The sequence below is a fragment of the Zootoca vivipara genome, chromosome 1 (assembly GCF_965207765.1).
Source record: "Zootoca vivipara chromosome 1, rZooViv2.hap1.1, whole genome shotgun sequence".
Classification (NCBI taxonomy): domain Eukaryota; kingdom Metazoa; phylum Chordata; class Lepidosauria; order Squamata; family Lacertidae; genus Zootoca; species Zootoca vivipara.
In genome coordinates, this window is record NC_142582.1 from 61,029,349 (window position 1) to 61,053,486 (window position 24,138).

Consider the following 24,138-nt stretch of genomic DNA (forward strand, 5'->3'; position numbering starts at 1 on the left):
CCCTTTCTGCACAGTCAGCCACCATATTTGGACTTGCAACACAATGCTCTCCAGCATTAATGGGGTACTGAGTGCCACCTCCTCAATCATAGCCTGCACTTGCCTTGAAAGTATCTTGTCCATTAAGACTGATACACAACATGTATCACTGCCCTGAAGCAGCATGGCTGCAAGGAAGATCAAAAGCTGGACATACAAGTTAGCCAATTAAGCAGTGCATGAAAAAGTAACACCAACATCTCAAGTCAACACAATGACTCTGCCAGTTGAAATAACAGTTTATCAAGTTTGTGTTGACAGCTTTACTAAGATTTAATTAAAAAGTTGCAGTTAAAAAAATACCAAAACCTTGTCTATACCTCTTTCACTGTCACATTCTACTTATTGCTGGCCCAAGGTAAGATAAAAGCTTAGATGTTCAGTTATCATGTATACAGCAGCAATGGACCGTTTCACAGTGCTAAACTTTTTTAAAAAAAATAACTTTCCAAGTATCTGAAAAGTGAACGGTTTTGAAAAAGCTGTTTTTGTTTGTTTCTTTTTAAATAACATCTCAAAAACAGTATAGTTTGATGCAGTGGAAAGATGTTTTGTTACCTTAATGTGCTGCCATGTGATCAACAATTAGTACATCTTTTGAAAGCTGTATCAGAATTACAGGCCTGATTAACTGATAACTTTCTGCTCTAAGGATCTGACCCTTCTCTTCTGTTTTACTTTTTAGTGCTTAGCCAATTTCTAACCCATTACTAACCTTTTACTTCTTACCGCTATGATACTTACCTTTTTTAATAGACTCCAGAGAAGGACATCTATAGGCCCATTTAGGAAGTTCAAATAAACTATATACTTCTATGCTACTGGCTTGACCATTTCCTTTGCACATACTTGCAAATATTGGGGCCCTGTTTTGCTTCATTTACCAGGCACCATTAAACAACCCCACATAAACAAATGGGGGGGGGAATTAAATGGGCCGACCCAAATATTGGCTCCTGACTTGTCAGGTGAATATAGAAGTATTTCTTCACAGCTGCTAATGTGCTTTCAACCCTTCCTGATATATATATCCCACAGGAGGTAAAGAAAATAAACGGATCTACTGAGTTTAGGGAAATAGGAGTGGAGGAGAAATAGGCATGTATGATCTGCCTCTGAAAGACACAGGCTCTCCATAGCACTGCAGGTTTGCAAGTGGTCTGGGAGTATGGCCAGACCTGTCAAAGGCAATGTGTTTGCTGAAGAGCTGGGGGATGGAGAGATCACTCATCAATTATTGCCATGCCACATTCTTTCCAAATCATGAGTGTTAAATGGGTGCTCTAAATTTGGAAAAAAAGAGGGATGGAAAAATCTAAACATTCTTTACAGTACTGGTACAAGCTCTAGAGTGGGGAAGAAGATGGCTGATGAGTTCACATGTACACCAGGGTCAGATGAAAAGCTACTGGCTTGAGAAAAGGTACAAAAGGCTCTAGCACTGCTTGGTGCCCAAGAGTGTGGGTGTGTGGGGACTCAGTCAGAGCTTCAGAAGTAGCTCATTCAGTTGCAAAATATTGAATTCTCTATAACCTATGTCTTGAACTGTTCTGAACTGCTACTATTCATCCTGCGCTCAAATGCAGGCTGAATTTAGCCCTCTATTTTATTTTACTTCAAAGTCTAATTCCATGCAACCCTTAGTGTTAACTGTTTTATTTTTCTAGGCTGTGCACACATCCACTTCTCTCGTGAATTGCCTTAGGCTTCTCACATGAATTGCCCTAGGTTACTCCTCGTGTGCCTGCAGTGTGCCCTCCAATGAGAAAGATGTGGCTATTCCACACTCCCAGGCTGCACCTATGAAAGCACAAGGGATGCTGCACTTGAAAAGCCAACCGTCAGAACCACCCCAACAGTCCTGTGATGCAGAACCAGCCAGGATTTGTACATTTTAGTCCTAAGTAGGCTACCACCACCTTATGCTCCCTAATTTTCAAGCAAGAGCTACTTCAGAGCTATGGGAAACTGGGAGTAGAGTCATACTTTCAGCAAGTCTTTTGGTCTCCACCAAGCCAATTTCCCCTCTGCTAGCATCAGACAGATTCAGCACCCACAACCTTGTCTTGTATATTCAGGGCAAAGTTCAGGATTTGGTTTGCTTGCTTCAGGATAACACAGAAAGAGACCTCTAGTTGGAAATGCTTGTTTGTTTTTGTTTTAAATGTTTGTTTTAAATAACAGGCCTTCTGGGCCTCCACCTGAGGCGAATACATCTGACTTAGCACTGACCAACTGTAAAGAAGTACAAGTCCTACAGAGATACATGTGTTGTTAGTTTCATTTATCATTGGTGTCAGGTACTAACAGAGCCAGGGGTACACACGCTATTTGGAGCATCTTTCAAGCTAGCGTGACATGATAAGGCTAATGGTTCTACTAGCATGGCTATGTAAGTGTGCTGGCCATGGGCGTAGCCAAGGGGGAGCAGGGGGGCAGCTGCCCCCCCTAAATCAATTCAAAACAATACAAATCTGAGGTTCTGTCCCCCCCAAAAAAATCCTGGCTATACCCATGGTACTGGCCCTCATCACAGTGCACCCTGGCTCACAGCACCCATTTTTTGTTAGAGGAGGAAGCAAGGGAAAACTCTGCTGCCAACTATCTCAAAAGAGCTACTTGACTCAGACTTTAAATAACCAATTCCATAAACTGTTTCAAGCACCAGTGACGTAAGTTGTGATTTGTGCCACCGATGCTGAAGCACAATCCTATTCTTGACTAGCTCTGCCCCACCCTCCCCAGGAAATCTGTCTCTCCCATTCCTATTAGCAATCAAACAATGCACGCCTGGTCCTCTCTCCAGAGCGGAGTCGATGGCCCCTGCCGAGCTGCACAGAAGGACCAAAGGCAGCTGCGGTGTCCGCACTTGGGTCCTGCACATGCCAACTCTTCACCACTCCTGTAAGCAAACATAAAAGGGGAAAGAGGCTGGTGAGGACTCCCTTGCCTCCTCCAGCCCAACACCATCCTTGCTGACAGCATGAACTTAAGAGGACTTTCAGGCAACATGCTTGATAAGCCAATTATAATAAAAGCGCAGAGGTGTTGAGGGAGGGGCTGCAGATGTTGCTCTGGAATCAGCAGAGGTTAAAGAACAGTCAGGCTCCTGCAGGAATAGCAGCGCTGGGAGGGAGAGGGGGGTACGTAATGCAGAAAAAATGTTGGCTCCATTCACTTTTTCTCCGCTTCTTATGACGTCAGGAAATCCATCTAAATCAACAGGCTTGCTCCTCCTGCAAAGTACTTGTAAAGCAGTATTGGCAACCTACCTCCTGCCTGAGAAATGAAGAAGAACAACTAGCAAACTTTAATCTCCTCCCCCTCCCCATCTCCCATCCTCCCACCTCCCCCTGCTTGCTGAGTGCTGGGGCTGCAGGAGGAATCCCTTCTACCCCATGTCAATCCTCTGGCACTATGAGCTGCTGTATTCCTTGCAGGTAACATTGGCACCAAGTTGCTACATGCAGAGGTATGAGGTATGATAAAAGCATTATGAAAGACAGCAAAGCAGAGCCATACAGCAGGTGTGTGTGCCCAAGGCATCACAGCAAGCACCAACACCATCGAGGGTAAGACAGCCTGGAGTCCTAGCCCTGCTGACTGCGGAGCTGTAGCAGCGATTGAACTCTTGCTACAAGTGGGGAATTCTCACTGCAGAAAGCTCACCCGGTTGCATAAACCAATAGATTTTAATGGCTGTCAGCGGCAGGGAAATTCCAAATGGGGTTTCTGAGGCCAGTGGGAGTGCTTTGTATCCTTACCACAAGATATCAAGGGTAAAAGAGGATACTGCTGCTTACCAGCAGCCTTTCTGCTGGTTTTCTATATAGGTATGAAGACTAGTCTATCTGAAACAGATCTTTATCTATGGGCTTAACCATCTGGGCTTTGGATATTACTTCTTGCCCATGGAAACATAGTCACATTTGCATGTGATTAACGAGATTTTTAAGTAATAATAAAAAGTTACCTAGAAGATTTTAAAAACACAATTTTGGCTTTCTTTGGCTTTCTTTCATTTTTTTGTGCCCTAGAAGAAATGCTAGCACAAAGATTCTTGAAGGCCTCCTCCTCCTTTTTCTACTGAGATATGACTGCTCAGTGAAAGTACCAAGCACAGGTACAGCCCATCCAGTATGAAGGAAGCACCCATCAATGCAAGCAATGGCCCTCTTTAGACCAACATGGCTACCTACCTGAATTTAAAATATAGGTGAGCAATGGTCAGGCACAAACCAGGTCTCTCTTGACATGTATGGAAACAGCACACCTGAAGAATGCATGCATGCTGCCTTCATATCCAATTGTCTCCACATGCATTCATCATGGGGGCACTCATACCAGAGTACTAAAAAATCTGGAGTTACAGTTCTGAGATTATTATTATTTTTATCTTGGTTCAATTACTGATGTACTCATGACTACACTATATTGACATTATTGGTACTACCTGGCAGACTAGCTGTCTAATACTAATCATGTTTCCTATACGCCCAACTGAGTTTGGTAGGACTTATTTGTGGGTGCTCTCAGAACAATCCTATGCATGATTACTTGGGTGTAAGTCAAGTAAGTGCAGGTACTGGATGTTACTTCCCTCATTGTGAAGGTTGCTATAATCCTCCCACATTTCTCATACCAGAGAAATAAGCTCCCTTCCTGTATTCCTGCTCGTGTGATTCAATTACTTGAGAGGGAGAAAAGGGCCACCCTAACAGACCACACATCCTTGCACTGGGACAACACCCATTCACCAGGAAAATGGTTGCAACCAGCAAGCCTGCCAAATGCATGTCGGCTCTCCCTCTCATCTGGAACCTTGATTACATAAGGGGAAAACACCTGGAGGAGGTTATGGATTACCACTATGTATGCCAATTGTAGCATATAATAGCTGTTCAATTGAAATTTTAATAAATGAATCCATTACAGTTTCAACAGAATCCATGAAATATTCCCCTTATAGCCACTTCTCAACATAAGACATGCTCACACTCTTGAAACATAAAATGTTAGAAAACAGGACCACAGAAGAACAATACATTTGCATAGGAAAGCTTCTATAAAGAAACAAATGTGAAGAACCTTTTCTGGTAGTCATGGATGTATGTTACAATGTTATATATCTTAAAATAGATGTCTGCATGTTTGTGCAGGTATACCTTTGGAAATTGACACCAAAGTAGGCTTCAGACCACCCAGGCATTGAACCATTTAGTCTAAATTAATAGCCTGAATATTAGACCAAAGAGGAAATTTTGTGTGTGTGCGCGCGCATGTTAGAAATCTGCTCTGCCTTCCTCTTTTAAGTTTTCAGCAGCCTTTTTCTTATTTTGAGTCATGCTTTCCACATAAAACTCAGCAGCCGTGACCCAGTGTTCTACATTTCAGTTCCTCTCCTCCACCCAGCACATTAGTGGTCTGTGTTTGACATTAGTGAATTGGCGGGCTCCAGGGCATGCACTTCATGACGCCACAGCAAAAACACACATAAGAATCTTTGCCAAAACCTCAGGAAGGAAATTACCAGCAACTTCTGGGAACGGGCTCACTCCCCTCCCTGAATGGGATGGAATGGGGTGTGTGTGCATGCACCCGGCTGAGAAACCGAGTATATGTGCGAGTTAGGATATATGAATGTAAAACAGAAACGTATATGGAGTCTGATAAGCCACTTTTTCTTCAATGGCAAAAGTTCTGCTAAATACACAAAGGATTGTATTGGAGAACACTGAGAGAACATTTACAAGACACTTATACTGATTTTTTAGTTAAAAATGAGGGTTTTTTTTTAAATCATGTTTGTCCTCTAAGGAGCTCAAGGCAGCTCATTTTATCCTCATAATTCTGCCGTGTGCTTGACTAGACATTGATCTTAATGGGGGATTTGAACCTGTTAATCCCAAATCCAAGCCCAACATCCAATCTCTTACCCTGGGGTCAGGCGAATGGAAGTAGATCAGGATCTCTTGGCATATTCTCAGTTAGATTGTCAAAGGTGTCTGACTCTCAAATGTTTAACAGTGAAAACTGCCTTTCTTCTGCTGTTAAACTGGGTTGTTAGAATCCTGTCTCAGTAATAACTCAGATGTAGGTAAGCTAATTTTATACGCAAGTAACTGGCTTTGCCCCCAAGCCATCATTTTGCATCTGTCTATTCCCTTGAGCCACTATTTTGCAGCTTGCTCTGGTTGGAGGACCTCAGGCATTGAGTAAAAATTAAATGATCCTGCAGGCCTCCTGCCTGTCCACACCTACAGGGAGACTGTGATAGCGAGTTGGTTTGCACATTAAACTAAGCCAAACCATGGCTTACAGTGAACCCACAAGCTCCCAGAAAGATCCTGGCCACTGCACTCCCCCCCCTCATGATTTGGGCTAGTGTGTCATCTAAATCTGGGCTCAGTTTGTCTCATCCAGACAAACCACAAGATGCAAACCCAAGAACAAACCTGGGTTACAGCTTGTGGTACGGACAACAAACTAAGTCAAACGGTACCGGGAGGCTGGGGGAAGAGAGTTCCGGCTACAGTCTTCAGGATCCCATGTGTTTGTGCTAAGCCATGGTTTGGTCGGTCAGTGTAGACAAAACTGAATGGACAGACACTATATAAGGCAGCTTCCTGTGTTCCTATACATACTGGCAGTGAGAATGGGCAGAGAGGAAAGGCAAACATGGTCAGGGACTGCAGGGACACGAGAGAGGCTGAAGTTCACATACTGATTGGAAATAAACAGCTACATCTTGGGCAGCAAGACTCCAGGGTAAAAAGGCTGCTCTTTATTTGCAGTTGTGCCTAGGAGATCAGTACTGAAATGTATGGCCAGTGAACTGTTTTACAGACTCTACCCCCAGGAAAGCAAAAGGGATTTCTGGGAGTTCAAGGTAAATTACAAATACTCTGGATGTGCTTGGCACAGCCCCACACCTTAAACAAGCTCACAGAAGACCCAGAATTATTTAATTTGTGCAGGGGCTGCTTGTCCTTGATTTATACCACAGTGACCTTGCAACCGTGGCACACGGTCTGCCGCCCGCAAGTCCCGCCTTGCCTACATCCGTTCTCCTTCCATGGGGAATTGCTGTCATGTGAAAATTGTTCAGAGCACAGCAAATACACTTGGCTGAATCACCACCTTCCTCCTCTCCCCACTGCTTGTGTTCTGCAACAATCAAACCTAAAGCAGTGCAGGGCATGGGCAACAGACTCTAAAGCCATCATTACAGATACTATCTTCCTAAGCTAGCGATTATTTTATGGCTATAAACTGTAGCGAGAGTAAGCATCTTTAGCCAATATAACACCAGAGCTCTGCTATGCCAAATGTTGTTTGTTGCTGAGCAACAGTCTCTGTCCAGAAGGACTCCGGCATCCACAGATAAGACACTGACATTTGCATTCTCCATTTTATAGGTGTTGGAGAAAAGATTATTCAACTTGTCAATAGCATACAGCAAGCTCATAGTAAGAGCTATTCTCCAGGGATCCAGTATATGCTTAGGAGTGGACTAAAATCCTGCAGTGAAGACACCCTGACTGTATTTCTGAGATTTTTATTCACGTTGCTTTCAAGAGATTCTCCTTGCATCACATGCTTGTTCCTGTGATCTCATATCTAAAGAAATTCTATCCCCTCTCCACACCTGTGACATCATATTCATCATTACTATTATTAATTAATATTATTTACATAAAATGTGTACGCTGCTCAAAGCAGTTATACATTCAAGGCATCCAGATAAATGCAACATTCCACACAAAAAACAACCATCATGGCACAAATCTGGTACTGCGAGTGACGTTTCTGGTTGGACAAGTTTGGCAGAGTTGTAAACAAAGCTATACCAACAGCAGCTCTGGTTCAATCTACGGTGGCAGTACACATTATAATGCAAGGGCTAAAACAGAAACATTTCACATGCTATATTGTAACTAATTTGCTTGACTTTAATGCCAGACATAAATGTGGAAAAAGTTAGCTGAACAGAGAAAGGACATTAGTACGGGGGTGTCTTTTGTGACACCCTGGGTATCGAGGCATGTGGCAATCTCAGACAGCCCCTTTGGCATCTGCCAGGGTTCCCTGCCCCTCCCAATTTTTTATGATTTTAAAACTGAGATTGGGGGCCTCTTTGGATAGTTGCTGTGGGTGTTTCCTGTTTAGGAGGGTGCTGATTGCTTGATTTCCTTATCTGTGTTATTTTTTGGGGGGGAACAGATGTTTTGCCTGTTATTTTCAAAGGCATGCTGAGTATCACAAGTTTTTCTTCTGCGATTTGCACAGGGGGGATGAAAATTTTATTATTGATATTGGAAGCTCCCCTGGAAGCGGACCACTGCATGAGGGTGTGTGTGTTAAAGCTCCCTAACTCCTATGCTAGGATCTGAACCCATATTGTGGTGTGTGTGTGTGAGAGAGAGAGAGAGAGAGGGAGAGAGAGGGAGAGAGAGGGAGAGAGAGAGAGGGAGAGAGAGGGGGAGAGAGGGGGAGAGAGAGAGAGAGAGAGAGAGAGAGAGAGAGAGAGAGAGAGAGAGAGAGAGAGAGAGAGAGAGAGAGAGATGGAGTAAATGCCATGTGTCACTTGGCCCAGAGTGCTAGGTAACAATATAAGCAGCAGATCTGGCTCCCAGAATTATGGAATGAATAAGCGGGTTTAATCTTCATCTGCCTTTTCCTTTCTTTGTCCACTTGGAAGATTTCATTCATTCACACGCCTTTCCTTTGGAGCTCGTTAGCACTGTAACTGTATGCACTCCGCAGAAAGCTATAATTAGAATATCATGCTTACTTAGCCACTTTACCATATGGGCTGTGGTTTGGGATAAGAGTCCCTCAGGGACCCTGATTCATTGCAATGAACCCCCCACCACCACCCTCCTTTTCCTCTTTCCGAATGAATCCATTGATTATTTTTTTTAAGTGTTCTGGAAAAGAGCCCTGCTCATTCATTCACTCTGTAAATACTAACAAGGTTAGCGGGGAAGATTTGTTGACTCCCTGAAATCCTACCTACTTTTCTACTCTGATTGTCCACTTCTACAAAATCTGTTGGTTACTAGTTTCATGGAAATGACGCCAAACAAGAGCCAAGATGCAGGATCCATACCAGCAGTTATGGCACAGGTAAGAGGGAAAGGCACAGAAAGAAGAAAGCTTTGCAGTGGCATGACAATGCACTCCTGTTCAGTAAGCCTGGGCTCGCTCGGAGCTCAGGCTTATTCCTCCAGATGTGCAACACTCCCCTCTACTGGGCAAAACGGGATTTGTAGAAACTGACATTGGGGGAACATAGCATCTATGCAGCAATCCTTCTCCTGCCCACCCCCAGCACAACATACAGAACTCCCCCATGGTCAATGGCACAGGACAGTAGAATATGTGTCTATAGTTACTCCTGCTTCCTTCAGAACAATTTATTCAACCAGTCCATGGCCAAAATCAGGCAGCCTTCTCTTCCAATGGTGTTCCCCAATATTCAAAGGTGCGCAACAACTGAACATGTGAGGTTCTATCTAGCCACCATGACTACTAGCCATTGATGGGCCTATACACTCTCTATGCCTTTGACTTATACCCCTGTAAAGCTATTGACATCGCGGCCATTGCAACATTTTGTGGCAGACAATTCCTCAGGCACATTAGGGTGTAAAAGCTCACAGCAGTAGAATATTTTAAACTATTGCTTGAATTAAAACTAAGAACTTATACTTTCACATTTCATAAATATGCCAAACACCACACTTTCCCCTGCTACCTAAACATACATAATGGATTTCATGTTCATAACTTAAGCTTGGTTGGATAAAAATTCTGTATATTTCCATTCTTTTCCCCTCAGTTTCCATTCCCCTCCCTCAATTTCCAATCCCCTCACCTTCAAAAACATTTTTCTCCCCAGGCTTTTATATTCCCTGATATGTTGCATCTCTAAGTAGAGGAACAGATTTGTTGTTGTTTAGTCGTTTGCTAGTGTCCGACTTTTTGTGACCCCATGGACTAGAGCACGCCAGGCACTCCTGTCTTACAAAACCCCAAAGGGTCATAACAATTAGCAACTGAATAAAAATTGTAAGATAATCTTAAGATTTGGAACAAACTGTATCCTTAGAGTCCCTAACTGGGTCCACAACACATATTCATATTTAACATCAATTCCTGTCCAATATAAGAGGGCAAAAGAGAAGGCCATGAATCTTGTTCACACACAATAGCTTAACAGAGTTAAGCAAGGCAACTAAAACTTGGGAAGAAAGGTATATGGCAAAGAAACCCTAGAAGGTGCAATCATATGAGTGCTTGAGTTTTGTAGGAACACGGTCTATTTCTCTATATGATACTTTAAGCCAGGCATCCCCAAACTTCAGCCCTCTAGATGTTTTGGACTACAATTCCCATCATCCCTGACCACTGGTCCTGTTAGCTAGGGATCATGGGAGTTGTAGGCCAAAACATCTGGAGGGCCACAGTTTGGGGATGCCTGCTTTAAGCATCATCAGGCACCCGCATCAGGCATTAGGCGTGATGGTCACTTAAAAAGCCCTTCCATGGGTCTGCAAGTTCTTGAAACCTAGTTGAATCCCTGCTCAAGGCAGTCAAGGTATCTAGTAGCATAGGAGTGGGAAGACTGTGGTCCTGCAGATGTTGTTGGACTAACACCCATTATTATTATTATTATTATTATTATTATTATTATTATTATTATTACTACTACTACTACTACTACTACTACTATTAGTTGAATTTATATGCCAGCCTATACCCAGGGGTTTCAGGGCGCTTCACAGAATAAAATCAAGATATAAAACCACAAAATACCTAATAAAAATAAAAATAACCCAAGAGAGCCCCCCCCAAAAAAACACATTTTAAAAGGGCATAGGCTGTAAATTGAATCAACCAAAGGCCTGGTTAAAAAGGAACATTTTTGCCTAGCACCTAAAGGTGTATAATGAAGGTTCCAGGCGAACTTCCCTGGAAAGAACATTCCACACACGGGGAGCCACTGCAGAGAAGGCCCATTCTCGTGTTGCCACCCTCTGAACCTCTCAAGGAGGGGGCACACAAAGGAGGGCCTCAGAAGATGATCCAGGTAGGATTCCAGGGTCCAGGTAGGTTCATGTAGAAAGAGGCAGTCCTTGAGGTATTGCCGTCCTCAGCTGTTTAAGGCCTCAGCCAGCCTGGCCAATGGTGGGATTTATAGTCTAACAATATTTAGAGGGTCACAAGCTCCCCACCCAGGCAGTGGCATATCACCTCTGCAACTTTCACTATGCCTAACATTTTAAAAAACATAATTTTTCTTTAAAAATTCATATCAGCATGCACATTCCACTTCAGATGTTACCGTTCAAACAATAATAATCAAAGAGGAGGACTTACAAAAAAAAAAACTGTGACGTGGCTGCAGTAAAGCACTTTCAGGAATACAGGTTGCTATTCAGGCCACAAGGTAATCAAGACTTAGAAAGGTATTGCAATAAAGGCTTCCCATTGATTCCTCTCTCACACTCTAGCATCCATCTTGATGCCATGACACATCATCCAACCCCTTGGTAAAGTTCCCACTATTGGTCCACCGATGCAGACCTATTAGTTACAGCAAACATCACATCTGGGGCTTGTGTCCAACGTAAATCACATGAAAAGAACACTAAATGGCAAGGCAGAGTAGTCTGTGGCTTTCTACCGCCACCTTTTGTCCTTTGAAATGCTTCTTCCCCATACACTTAACAGGCAAAACCTTGGCCTTTCACTATGACTGTCACAAATTCCTACCTGTGAGGATGGAAACATTGTGGAAGCAGCTGTCCAGCTTGCCTAGGAGGATGGAGAGGAAACTGTCAGACGCCAGTCCATTGGCATCCCGTGTGCTCTGGTCATAGACCACCACATCTTGGTGCTCTTCTGCTTCTACCTGCAAGAGAAGTGCCACAAGAATACAAACGTTATTCCATAATCCATAAATGTTAAATTGCTACAGCTTTCAAAACAAAGAAAACTGAGTGGATCTCTTCACTGTCCCCACCCAGGGGGACAATGGTTTGCCCCACTCCTTCATGTGATCTCTCATTTATAAATGCTTTGAAGGAAAGCAGGAGAGAGCAGGACTCGTGTGAGATAGCTGTTGGTGGTGGTTGCAGAAAGTGTTGACAGAATTTATTACTCTTTCATATGTAAAATACAGAAACTCTTGTTATCCACCTATGCTAGCAAACTGTGGTCAAGCCATGCCAGAACAGAGCAGGGAACAAAACTCCAAAAATGCACAAATTGTATTCAGGAACTGTACGGTACAGTGCAGTGCTCAGTTATCTAAAGTTTGTGGAGGCCAGGGGAGGGAGAAGAGGTCCTCTCAGGACCCTCGCAGAACAAATAGCATTCAATGACACAAACGTTAATGGATGTTTATAGCAGCAATACTAACTCAGCCAATTTGTCATCAACCACCCCTGTCTCTGTGCTATTAGCATCCCATGCATTCAGTGATTATTTACAAAGCAACACTAAAAAGTGTGCGCCGCTTTGCAAAATGAAAGTCAGATCCCTGCTCTGAAGCTTATAACCCAAAATTTGACAACAGAGGTGGCAAAAAGGGAGGGTAAGAAAATGGAGGCAGCTCACAGCAGAAGAATATGCATTCATTTCAGTTACATTGCACCAAGGCTTAGTTTCCAAATGAGACAAGGACTAATGGCTAATGAGTATGTTGGAGGTTGGAGGAAGCTGGGCTAAGCCAGCAGCTTCACAGAAGAAGAGGAGAGATCTGGAGAAGTGGTGTCATATATGTGCTCTGGAGGAAATTTCAGGGAAGGAAGAAAAAGCAGAGGTTGTTGGGTTTTGTTTTTTTTAAAGGAATAGGAGCCATTTGATAGACGAGGACAGGGAACTAATTATGGGCAGGGATACATGCGCTATGAAGAACACAACCGCTACCACAAGACTGAGGACTACTACAGATGTTAGCAATAAGCAGGAGCAGATGAAGTACAAATGACCCATGCTTTCTTTCACACTTCCTATGAAGGTGTGAAGTGGGAATCTGCACACTGCATCTGTGGGGAGATACAGTAATTATAGATCTATGTGGAGCTCACACTTCTCTCTCTGCAAAGCAGACGTGCAAAGTCCCCTTACATATTTTTCAGACAAAGCATGAACAGAGGCTTCCACTCTACAGTGGGTTGGTTTTTTTGGGGGGGGGGGGTCAAAGCCACTATGCTAACTCCACCCACCCACCAAAATTAAAGCTGGACAACCAGAGTAGAAATGCGTACTCTTTCTCTTCATCCCACATTTTCATACGTCTATCCTGTACCACAGTCTTCCCAACCATCCACCCCAATAGCAGTGGTATCATTTCTGATGAGTTCGGTGGGAGTTGTCAGGAAGGAGGGGAAATCATGTGTTTGTGGGTGCCCTTAAAAGGGGGCTAGCGTTAGACTTCAGCCTTCATCAACTAAGCTAAGCCCCCTTTCAGAACAAGGACAGAAAGCACACACGTCCTAAGGCAGCCTTTGCCAACCCAGTGCCCTCCAGGTGTTTTGCCTGCAACTCCCAATGACCATGCTGGCTGGGAGTCACAGTGCAAAACATCTGGAGGGCACTAGGTTAGCAAAGGCTGCAGGAAACATATCTACTCACATTCCCAGAATCAGAATAAGCTGTTCTTTGCCATCTGGCCTGCAATCAGTTGCATTCTCTCGGTTTCTAACAGGATCTCTCCATGGCACAAAATGCCACGTGGGGTGGGGGTGGGGCATGCAGATTAGACCTGAGAAGAAGGTCGGAGGACGATTTCTCTAGCACAATTTTCTCTAAGATAAAGTTTATTTTTTAAAAAAAGGTGAAGGACCACTGGATGATTAAGTCCATTCAAAGGCGTCTATGGGGTGTGGCACTCATCTCGTTTCAGGTTGAGGGAGCTGCGGTGAGGAAGGTAAATGATTTTCTTTACACTAGCACAAGTAAGCAGACCAGAGCCTGGAACTTTGCACATGTGCAGGAAAGAAGGCATGAGGTTCACCAGGTTTGCGAGAATGTATTACTTGATCCCTGAGTAGGGACAAAAGGGGTTTCCCTCCGATGACAAGCCTCCGTGGAGTACCTAGGCCATGGCAGGAGCAGAGGCGGAGAGTGCGAGGCACAGTCAGGGGCTGCTGTGCCTAATGAAAGGTTAATGCATTAAAGGCCGATAAAATCCTCACAGTGCCACGGCTCAGTGCATCCACTGAATAGGCTGATGGGTGGCATACGCCGGCCTTCTGAGCTGGCGGCCTTCCGCCCTCTGGCGCAAAGCACATCTATCATTCTGCTGTCAGAGAGCAGCAGCTGTGGTGAAGCCAGAGAGAGAGAGAGATGGATAGAAAGAGAGAGGGCGCTAGCCAAATGGGGGAAAGGACTAAACAGCTCTTTCCATTACATTCCAGATAGTCTCGTAGTATGTGTTTGGTCAGCTTTGAAAGACACTTAAAATCAAGTTTGCTTTCATATGCTGCCGTCCCGCTGTTCAGTGTATCAGACCAAGGAATGCTGGGAATTGTAGTTTCCTGAGAACTCCAATACCTGTAATTCTTTGTTTCAGATTCCTAACTCAGGCCCTGAGGAGAGGGAGTTACTAAATCTCTGGCACAAGCCTATGCACTCAAATAGACATGAAGCCGATCAGTGATTGCAGCAGTAAATTTCTTTTTATAAAACCGCAGAACTGTCCTAACCCCTTCCAGAGCTGCTATTAGCAAAAAAGGTTGCGGGGGGGGGGGGGGAGGCATACAGGCACAATATGAAGAAGAGTCATGGCTCAGTGTTAGAGCATCTAGTTTACTTGCAGAAGTTTCCAGGCTCCATTTCTGGCATCTCTGGGTCAGGATGGGAGAGACTTCTGACTGCAGCTTTTAGGGCTTGCTGTAATGCTAATAACTCCAAATCTCCTTTCACTTCCTTTTTACCTTCAAATTCCTTTGCATTTTTTAAATCAAATGCACTAGCCTAGTTAATTAGATGCATGAAAATAAGAAAACCTATCTGTGGATAGAAGCTAATGCTGCTTCTGTGCATGATTTTTCAAGTGTCTGGCATGTCAGTGCCCATGCAGACTACCACTAGCCCAGATGGCAGAAAGAGTCCAGCCATGCAGCACACGCCAGGTGTGCAATTGCCATGGGAACCATGCCACCCATCCCTATATGAGACCACTTTTGTGAGAGTCCTGCTGCCCTTCTAATTTCATTCCCTTCCAACTCTACCATTCTATGATTCTATGTTTCATGAGTAGGCCCACTAAATGAATGGACATGGCTATATTAGATCCGTTAATATCACTAGGTCTGTTTTAACTCAGTTGGATGCAGCCTATGGAGCCCTTATGGCTGACCATTTTTATGCCACACTAATCCCTCTAATTTTCCCCTCTGTACTAACAAATCTGGGGTGGGGAACAAAAGCATCCTCAAAGTTAAAAAGCTAGGGAAGGGATCCTTAGATGTCACATCAGATTTTTGTTTAATTGCAGTCTCCTTCCTTGGAGGTTTTGAAGCAGAGGTTGGATGGCCATCTGTCATGTATGATCTAGTTGAGATTCCTGCATTGCAGGGGGTTGGACTAGATCAGGCATCCCCAAACTTAGGCCCTCCAGATGTTTTGGACTACAATTCCCTGACCACTGGTCCTGTTAGCTAGGGATCATGGGAGTTGTAGGCCAAAACATCTGGAGGGCCGCAGTTTGGGGATGCCTGGACTAGATGGCCCTTGGGGAACCTTCCAAGTCTACAATTCTATGTTAGCCAGTTTAGAAGCTCATGCAAGCCTAAACAAGATGAGCAAAAAGCTACATCCCACGCACCTTCCTCTGGACATAGAAGAGTGTGCAAAACCAACTTGCAAATCCACAGAGAAAACAGATTCTATTCCAAGTTGTTTTGAGTTCACTGGACCTGTTTAACCATGTGTAGTTGCCTGGCAACTTCCAACACATCCCTTGCTGATTGACTCGTGTCTGGCTGCCAGCATGAAACTTGAGGGATGCTATTGATGCTAATTTAGCCCTCAATTATGACTGTCAAAACAAACCACTATAAGAGAGCAGCATAAATAAATGCCAAGCATGTCATGCCTCACTAAATATTTCCAGTGGAAATGGATATTTGGTTTTGTCTGTAGCATCTGAAACTCAAGAGGGGTGGGAGTTAAGCAGCAGAAGGACTGTGGGATATTACAGCTGGAAAGGGAGAGGGAGAGAATTCCCCTTTTAATGCTCTAAACAGAGAGGTTCTCAGAAGAAGGCAGCCTTCTTCTTTGGCTGATCCTACCTTCACACATGCCACATCTTTTACTCTCTGCCTGAAATTTTCCCTAGTATTCTGAAACCCTGTAATCAGAATCCAAAAGATACAGAGTGGCCCATTCCCATTTTAATTCCCCCTGCAACACGCACATTAACCCGAACACCAATTCCAAGGTTTCAGCATGAATAACCTGGTTAGAAAATGCATGTGACATGCAGTGTTGCAATGATCATTTTCATTTTGCACCTGAGACGAATACTGAGAAATCGAGTTATTGATCTAGCTGAGAAGCACCAAAGGATACACTTCATTGGCCTTTCTGACTTAAAAACAAAACACAACAACAACAACAACAACAACAACAACAACAACAACAACATTTTTCCTGGCTTGTACTGAAAAATTTAGTGCAGGATGTGAATACAAGTACCCTGTGTTTTTTAAAGCTAACAGCAGGCATTTATTCTTGTGACATAACCTAAGCACATCCAACAGGGCAAGCAAAGTAATCCCTCCAGCCCTGGCCACGAGGGCAAAGGTGACAGGAGAGTCACTCACCCACATGCAATGTGCACTGCTGCCACAGGTGGGAGGATTCGCTACCAGGACAGGGCTGTTAGCAGTGAAGGAAACAACAGCTTTGGAAGCAGAATTATCCCACAGTAGGATTTAGTGTTCCTTCCACACGGGGAGCTTTGTTTTGGGCATTACTGACGGGTTGCTGAGCAACGGCAGATGGATGCGACACGGTTTATATCTTATTAAAGTTATAAGGTTTCAGGCAATAGAAATCCCAGACAAGCACTGGCAGCACAGAAGCAAGCCACATCGAGTAAACATGGTATTGCCTGGACTGAGTTCAGAACTGGGGAATAGCGGGAAGGGGTGTGGATGTTTCAAATACATTTTGGCTAAACGGGATGGCGTTTCCTTCCACTATAAAAGTGTTGAGTGATGGCTGACATGAATCTATGTTTAAAAGCCTCAACTCTTTGTGCCTGCTTGCACAGGGTTCCCAAACCCTTTCTTCCTTTCTTTGCCCCCAGAATGCTTCCCTGACCAAACCTCTGCAGTTTCCACTTGTCATAACCAAAACCTTCTACTTTGTCTCCAGCTCAGGCTTCATCACCTACTACCTCGTCCCGACTTGTGAGAAAGACTGAAAAAAGGATGCGCTTCTAAACAAACATACCTGGGTTATACAATGCAGCAGCAGCAGCTGAATGAGGCCATAGCATCAAAGCAAAACCCACAATCAAATAATCAAGCTTAACTGCAGAGATGTGCAACATTTCTTAACTCAAGAGCCCCCTTGATTCTTCCTCATTCAAATGGTTGCGATCCTAAGCACATTTGCATGAAAATATAAATGTCATGGAAATCACCTTCCACATCAAGTTTGTTTCAAGCTGCAGAGTAACAAATCAATCCCTACGTATAAACTGGTTTGCCATGATGAAAGGATCCTATCCCCCCTTTAGTGTTGCTAATGCAGCAAACGGATCTCAGCCCACAAATGTCATCATGCAAATTCGCCAACCCAGTAGCAAGGGACACAGACTAAGAGTGACATTCCAAACTAGAGAACTCTCCTGTATCGTTACAGTGTGTATGGAGGGGTCCTTGGGCAAAATAGCCGTAGCAAGCCATCTCTTTGAATGGGACCACCTCCTCTTAAAACCGTGTTTATGGAAGACAATCTTACTCGGCTACGAGTGATCGCCAAAGAAGAAGTGAATGCCCCATTCACTTGCCCTCTTTCTGTGGGCTCAACCTGCATATTGTTCCAGAGGGTGAGGTAGGCAGAGGATGGTGCTCCTTCTCCTGCCCCAACTTGCTCATTCAGAGGGGGAAGGTGAAAAGTTAGCCATAGCAAGAAGGGGCAATACCAGGGCCAGAAGTTAGAGGCAGGCATACTGCAGAGGCCTTGGCATGAGCAGCAGATTGCAGAGTCTTGATGCCAGCCTTGGCTATAGGGAAGGGCATATTTTCCCAATGCAGTTTCCCCATCACATTACTGAAATGACCATTGCCGGGAGGTGGGATAACACACAGCACATTATCTTCCTTCTAGACTTAAACCATAAAGAAACAGGGGCCCTTGTAGAGCCTGGAGCTGACAACTCCAAGGGTGCAATCCTAAATCTCAAGTAAGTCACAATGAACTCACAGGAACCTGACCCTGGGAAAGCATGTCCACGTCTGGCCTGCGCACATGTGTAAAAACATAACCTTCCTGTCTCACATACCAACCAAAATTATATAGGCCATACTGATCTGCTCTTACTCTTTCCATTCCCTACACTTGCAAATTGGGAGGAGGGCCTGTCTTTATGGTCAGTACCTGACTGTTTTAGAAGTGATAATAAAATACTACTAGTACTAGATAAACATAATTTACCCAAAAGGGAGGAATTTGGGAGGACCTCTGGCTGCCTCCCAGCACACACACAATTTCAAATTCTGTCAGCAGGAAACCAAAAAGGAGGGCAGGAGCTTGTCAGGAAGAATAATGGGGTAGGACAATTGTGTCTATGATGTCACCCTTCCTGCCATCTGCTACTCAGCAGCAGCTCCACTCACCCCCTGCCCCCCCATTAGAAACAAAAAGACCCCACATAATAACATGAGGGTAATTCACAACACTGCTGCTCTCCACATGTCCATCCAGGAGAGTTTGAAGAAGCATCACCGGTTACAAAAGAAGGCCAAAACTCACAATTTAAATGTAATTGGTTTGGGGTTTTTTATTGTCCCAAGAATAGTGACCCTGGGTTGCAGGTGAGCGATCGAGCCATGTAATAGGGCTCTCAAATTCTTCTGACTCAATGCTTCACGTAAATATACTACCTGAGCTAAACATAATCAGGCTCCCATCGACCCACCAGAAGCCACACATGGGACTGATTCAGTGGTTGCAAGTTAAAGGAGGAGGGCTGCAACTTCATGAATGGGCTGACAGTCCTCCAAAGTTTCTCCTCTCTGACCACAAGGAGAGCAAATACATATTCAATTAATATACGGTATATATTTTTTAAAAGCTAAAGAAGAACTAGTTGTATTTCGTGCAGTTGTTACATGAGTAGCTGAGAAGATAAGGGTGCAATAATCAACACCCTCAAAGAGATTTCCTTATCCCCCCCCCGCTACCTCTGAACTTACCTCTAACAACAACTAAAGCCCCTTAGTCCCAGCACCCCAAAGGCTTACAACTACATTATAATATATGAGTGTCCTTTATTACAAGCCTCTTGACAACATATAAGCCCTGTTTGGGCACTTACCCCGTGCGTGATTACAGCTGCATAAGGAGATCAAGGCTTCTGACTCTGCACCCTATCCCGGCTGAATGCCCCGACTGCTGTCCATGCACTGAGAGTAAGGTCTGAGGAAAGGGGCCTACTCTATGCATGGGAGCTCCCTGGTGGACTTAAAACCCTGATAGCACAGGGTAGATCATGGGGGAGGGGGTGCCTATGTGTGTCAAGCAGGCTCCCCTCTTCTGATCTTTGGCCACTATGTGTGGACAGCAGGGCGATGGTGAGGGTATGGACAGGTTCAGGAGGCCAGCATAGGAGATGCAGGAGCCAGAGAGTAGCTGCATGGCATTTCTAGCCATCAGAAGGCAAAGCTTCACCATCCTGCATCTAGCTCCTAGTCTATACTCATGATCAGAAGCAGCAGAATATGGAAAACAAGCAGTGCATGCAAATTTGCTAGATGTGCATAATTTATTGCTGCTGCAGAATTCTTTTTTTTTTTAACAACTGAACTTGGGTCACTTTGGCACAGAATCCTGTTCTGTGCATGTGAAGTTTATTTATTTATGTCACTTACATTTATATCCCACCTTTACTCCAAGGAGCTCAAGGTGGCATACATGGTATTCTCCCCTGGTTTCTCCTCACAACAACCCTGTGAGGTAGGCTAGGCTGAAAAACAGTGACTGACCCAAGGTGAGCTTCATGGCCGAGTGACAACTTGAACCCTGGTCTCCCAAGTCCTATTCTAACCACTACACAACACTTCTTGTTAATGACATTTTGTTGAAATCAATGGAATTTAAGCACAGGTTTGAGGAATCTTGACTGACTCCCACTGAAAGCAATGGTGGGTATTCCATTGAATTCCCCCCCCCATATGATGTATAATTACTTTGTAGAAGTCACTCTCACATGATATGATGATGGCCAGACAGCTTTAAAAAGGATTCAGAAAGGATAGGGCTAAGAGTCTCTGAAGCAGAGTAAATTATGCAAGAATAAGCAAAATAAGCAAATTTGTCAGATTGGGATAGTTTGTTCAGGCTGCAGAATTTATCTACAAATCAAGCACTGTATATCCATATCTACACATGATGATCAATAATACAACAGGTGTAGTATGCAGTACTATTACATTGAGAAATCCAGCATGATGAATACAAAAGACCTGTGCAAGTCTTTGATTACATCATTTGAATCAATAAATGTTTTGTTCCTGTGAAAGTCACCATGAAAATTCCCACAAGTTCCTTTACTGTTGCTGCATTTGAACTCTAGTTCTTTCCCCTGCAGATATTCATATTTGCTATTTTAGTAATTCTATGAAATCAAAACCTGTAAACTGCAGCATTTGAAAACCATAAAGCAAAAACAGAAATATTTTTAAATTAAAAAAAATTATGGCTTTCAACTCGTTACTTTTTTCTTAAACCATCTAATTAAAAATTTTAACTGGCAAAAATAATTTCTGGGGAGAAGATTTAGGGACAAACTCTATAGATGAGATAGCCATCACACAGTTACCAATTGTGTGAATGGATTTTAAAAAATAAATGGCAGCTTTGGGGGGCCCAATCTGGATCAGGGCACTGGCATGAGGTACAGGAGAGATGTTGTTTTGCACAGTGGTCCTGATTTAAATCAGGCCCCCTACTCCAACTCTTCACCTTTGGAGAGCGGGGAGAGAAGCTTGCAATCATTCCACAATCACCAACTAATTGCCTGGGTGTTTGGGCCACCCTCCACTAAAAAATAAAAGCAAGATCAAACTTCTACACGTATGTAACCCAAAATCCGGCTCCCAAAGAGACCAGTTCTTCAACATGCATGAAGGATCTAAATGAAGAAATGTGTGTAACTTTGGCTTATCATACCATTTTTTCCTGCCTTTCTACATTGATCACTAAAAATCCTATTCAACATACTGTATACCTTTGACCAGGTCACATGCACATTTAAAGCCTATCATGTGTAATCAAAAGAGCTTGAAACCTGTTGTAGGCTTGTTTGGGTTTTGGGTTGTTTTTTTTAAGTGCAGAGCTAAGGTTCTCAGGACATTGCCCATGCTTATGTGGTACCTGCATGGAATACAGAATCATGGAATACAGGTATCTCTGCAGATGCCTTCTGAGCTGTCTCATTTGAGAGTAGCTCCTTAACTCATTTCTTGCCCTCCTTGCAACAGTTACCAGATGGCAAGTCAATTTCCCTGTATTTGGGAATAACTAGCAAGTTATTCTAGGTCAAGCAGCTCTCTCAGAATTGAGCTTAGCTGTAAGCACGGCAGCAGTGACACACGCACACGCGCACACACACACGCCCCTACAGCTCCCCAAGCAGTTAAGAATGAAAAGAGATAATGCTGTATATTATCCAGTGTTCTTCGTAGTGCTTTAAAAAGCAATTCAGGAACCATTCTCTGTAACCTTCCCTTGAAGCGTCAGTAAAGCAGACTGGAGGCAAGAAGTGTCCCCCCCCCACACACACACACTCCACGCTCCCCACATCCAAGCAGGGGTGATGTCACTGCTAGCCAATTGCAATGAGCCGTGTGCACACACACAAGGGGAGGAGGGAGATTATGAGGACTCCACAGATGGCTCCAGCTGGGCCTAGCATTTGATTAATCGCTTGAATTACCATTCTTTGCTACAAAATAATAAAATGGGGGAAGGGAAAGCAAGAACAAACACTAAAAAGCAATCCAGCTGCTGAGGGCTACCCACAAATAGAGAGCCGAAGGGGAGGGTCTATTGTGAAAGGATGGCTGCTGAACTGAATAGGCTGTACCTGAGCTCTTTGGAAGAAGGGCAGCAGGCTGTGCGGGAGACAACAGGGTCTATACGTCATGAGATAAAAGCTTGCCTCCTTGCTTTTCTGTTTTGTAAGGCTGGTACCAACGATTTAAAACCCAGCATGTCAAAAAGAGCGAGGCATACCTGACAAGGGTTGCCAGACTTGCTGTTAGCTGTGCTCTTTGGCCTGATGTGCTGCTTAACCTGCTTAATTTCTATGCGCCGATGGCAAATAAGCATGACCGATACAAAAGATGCTGGCAACCAGAGGCCTGCGATACAATGCATACTTATCTGTGAGAAAAGCCTACTGAATGCAGAGGGATTTGCTATCACATACGTGTGTATACTTCCCTGGGAGTAAGCAGCATTGAGACTAAATTCCCTGGGTGGAGCAAAACCACACATTTTTATAAAGTTTCCTTCCTTTACCCTTCCACCTGTCTTCTCCTCGGCTGTATGAATTCCAGCTTGCCTTTGCTATAGGGCAGCATGGTGAAGCCTTGCACGTACACCTATTTTTAGATCTCCTAGTGCAGCTGCACAGCCTGCTTCAGCCTATTCTGCTCCTCTACTGGAACCACACAGCTGGTTGGCTGTGATGAACATGGGATTCATTCAGTGGGAAACGTATGCCTCATTTCACAGGGTACTATCTGCACACCTGATTGTGAAATCAGGTGTTCTCTATGGTGAACATAGGCAGTTCCCTTTTGGGTGTGCTCTATTAAATCTGAAGGAAACCTTAGTGTTGTGCTCTTGTGTCCTTCACACCCAAGATGAAGGAGGCTGCATGCCAGCCCCAAGCAGCATAGTACAACAAAACTTGTTAGTAAAAAGGCAAAGTAGATGTGAGCAGGGGTTGACTCTGGAAAGGCAGGTTGATGGAATTGATCAACAATTTAGATAATGAGGCTGAATTGCTTGCCCTCAAGTTTCTAGGAAGAAGAAGAGGCACCAGTAGTTAACCTCTCCTGCTTCAGAACATTGGCAAGCAGAAGACACACCGTGCCAAATGGGCATGCAGAGTTATACCACCTCTGTGTCATTCACTGCCCTTTGTAAGGAAAAAGGATCAAGAATGATGGCTCGCCAGTAGCAAAACGCTGCTCCTTCCTCCCTTCTGCACACAATTTGCTCTGCATGCAATTATTTTCATTGACATAAATCCTACTTCAAAGGATTATCCCTGCTAACCCATGGCTCTTGAGGATAGATTATGCATCAGGCAACTGAGTTCAGAGAGACCTAGAACTAGCGGCGATGAATGAATAGAGGAAACACTGCCTGCATTACAGACACTCTGAGGTTTCTTCCACACACAAGTATTTTTAATGCTGTGGAGTTTGGTGGGTTTTTCAGTGATCCTCTGGAAACAAAATTAAAACAGAGTTTCCTCAGAGCACTTAAATAGCACTATATTATCAGGCAATGTGCTATTTCATGGCCAAGAGCCTTTCACAATGTTTACTTAATAGTAAACCCTATTCAGCAAAGATCTCTTTTCAATGTTAATTAAAAACTTCCTGTTTGCAGGTTCAGCCTATTTTATTGCCGACCATTGAGTATCCTGGGGATTAATGATGAACAGCCCTCTAATCACCCCTCGAACAGCCTCTCTTATTGTAATTTTCTTTTTTGATGAGGGGTTAATTATATTTCCTCTTATTCCCCCCTCTGGTTTCATTTTTATACAGCAAAGCAAAAAAAGTAGGTAGGTAATTTCAGAGAAAAGAGCTTGTGTAGAACCAATCT

General features: G+C 43.9%; 1 protein-coding gene across 1 annotated transcript in view; it reads right to left on the reverse strand.

Moving 5' to 3' along the window:
• The window catches only part of DUSP8 (dual specificity phosphatase 8), a 73,854-nt gene that overhangs the window by 27,883 nt on the left and 21,833 nt on the right, over positions 1-24,138 (reverse strand). The window contains exon 3 of the mRNA XM_060276325.2: positions 11,821-11,959. Coding sequence (XP_060132308.1) covers positions 11,821-11,959 — 139 coding nt within the window. The remainder of the gene's footprint in view (positions 1-11,820; positions 11,960-24,138) is intronic.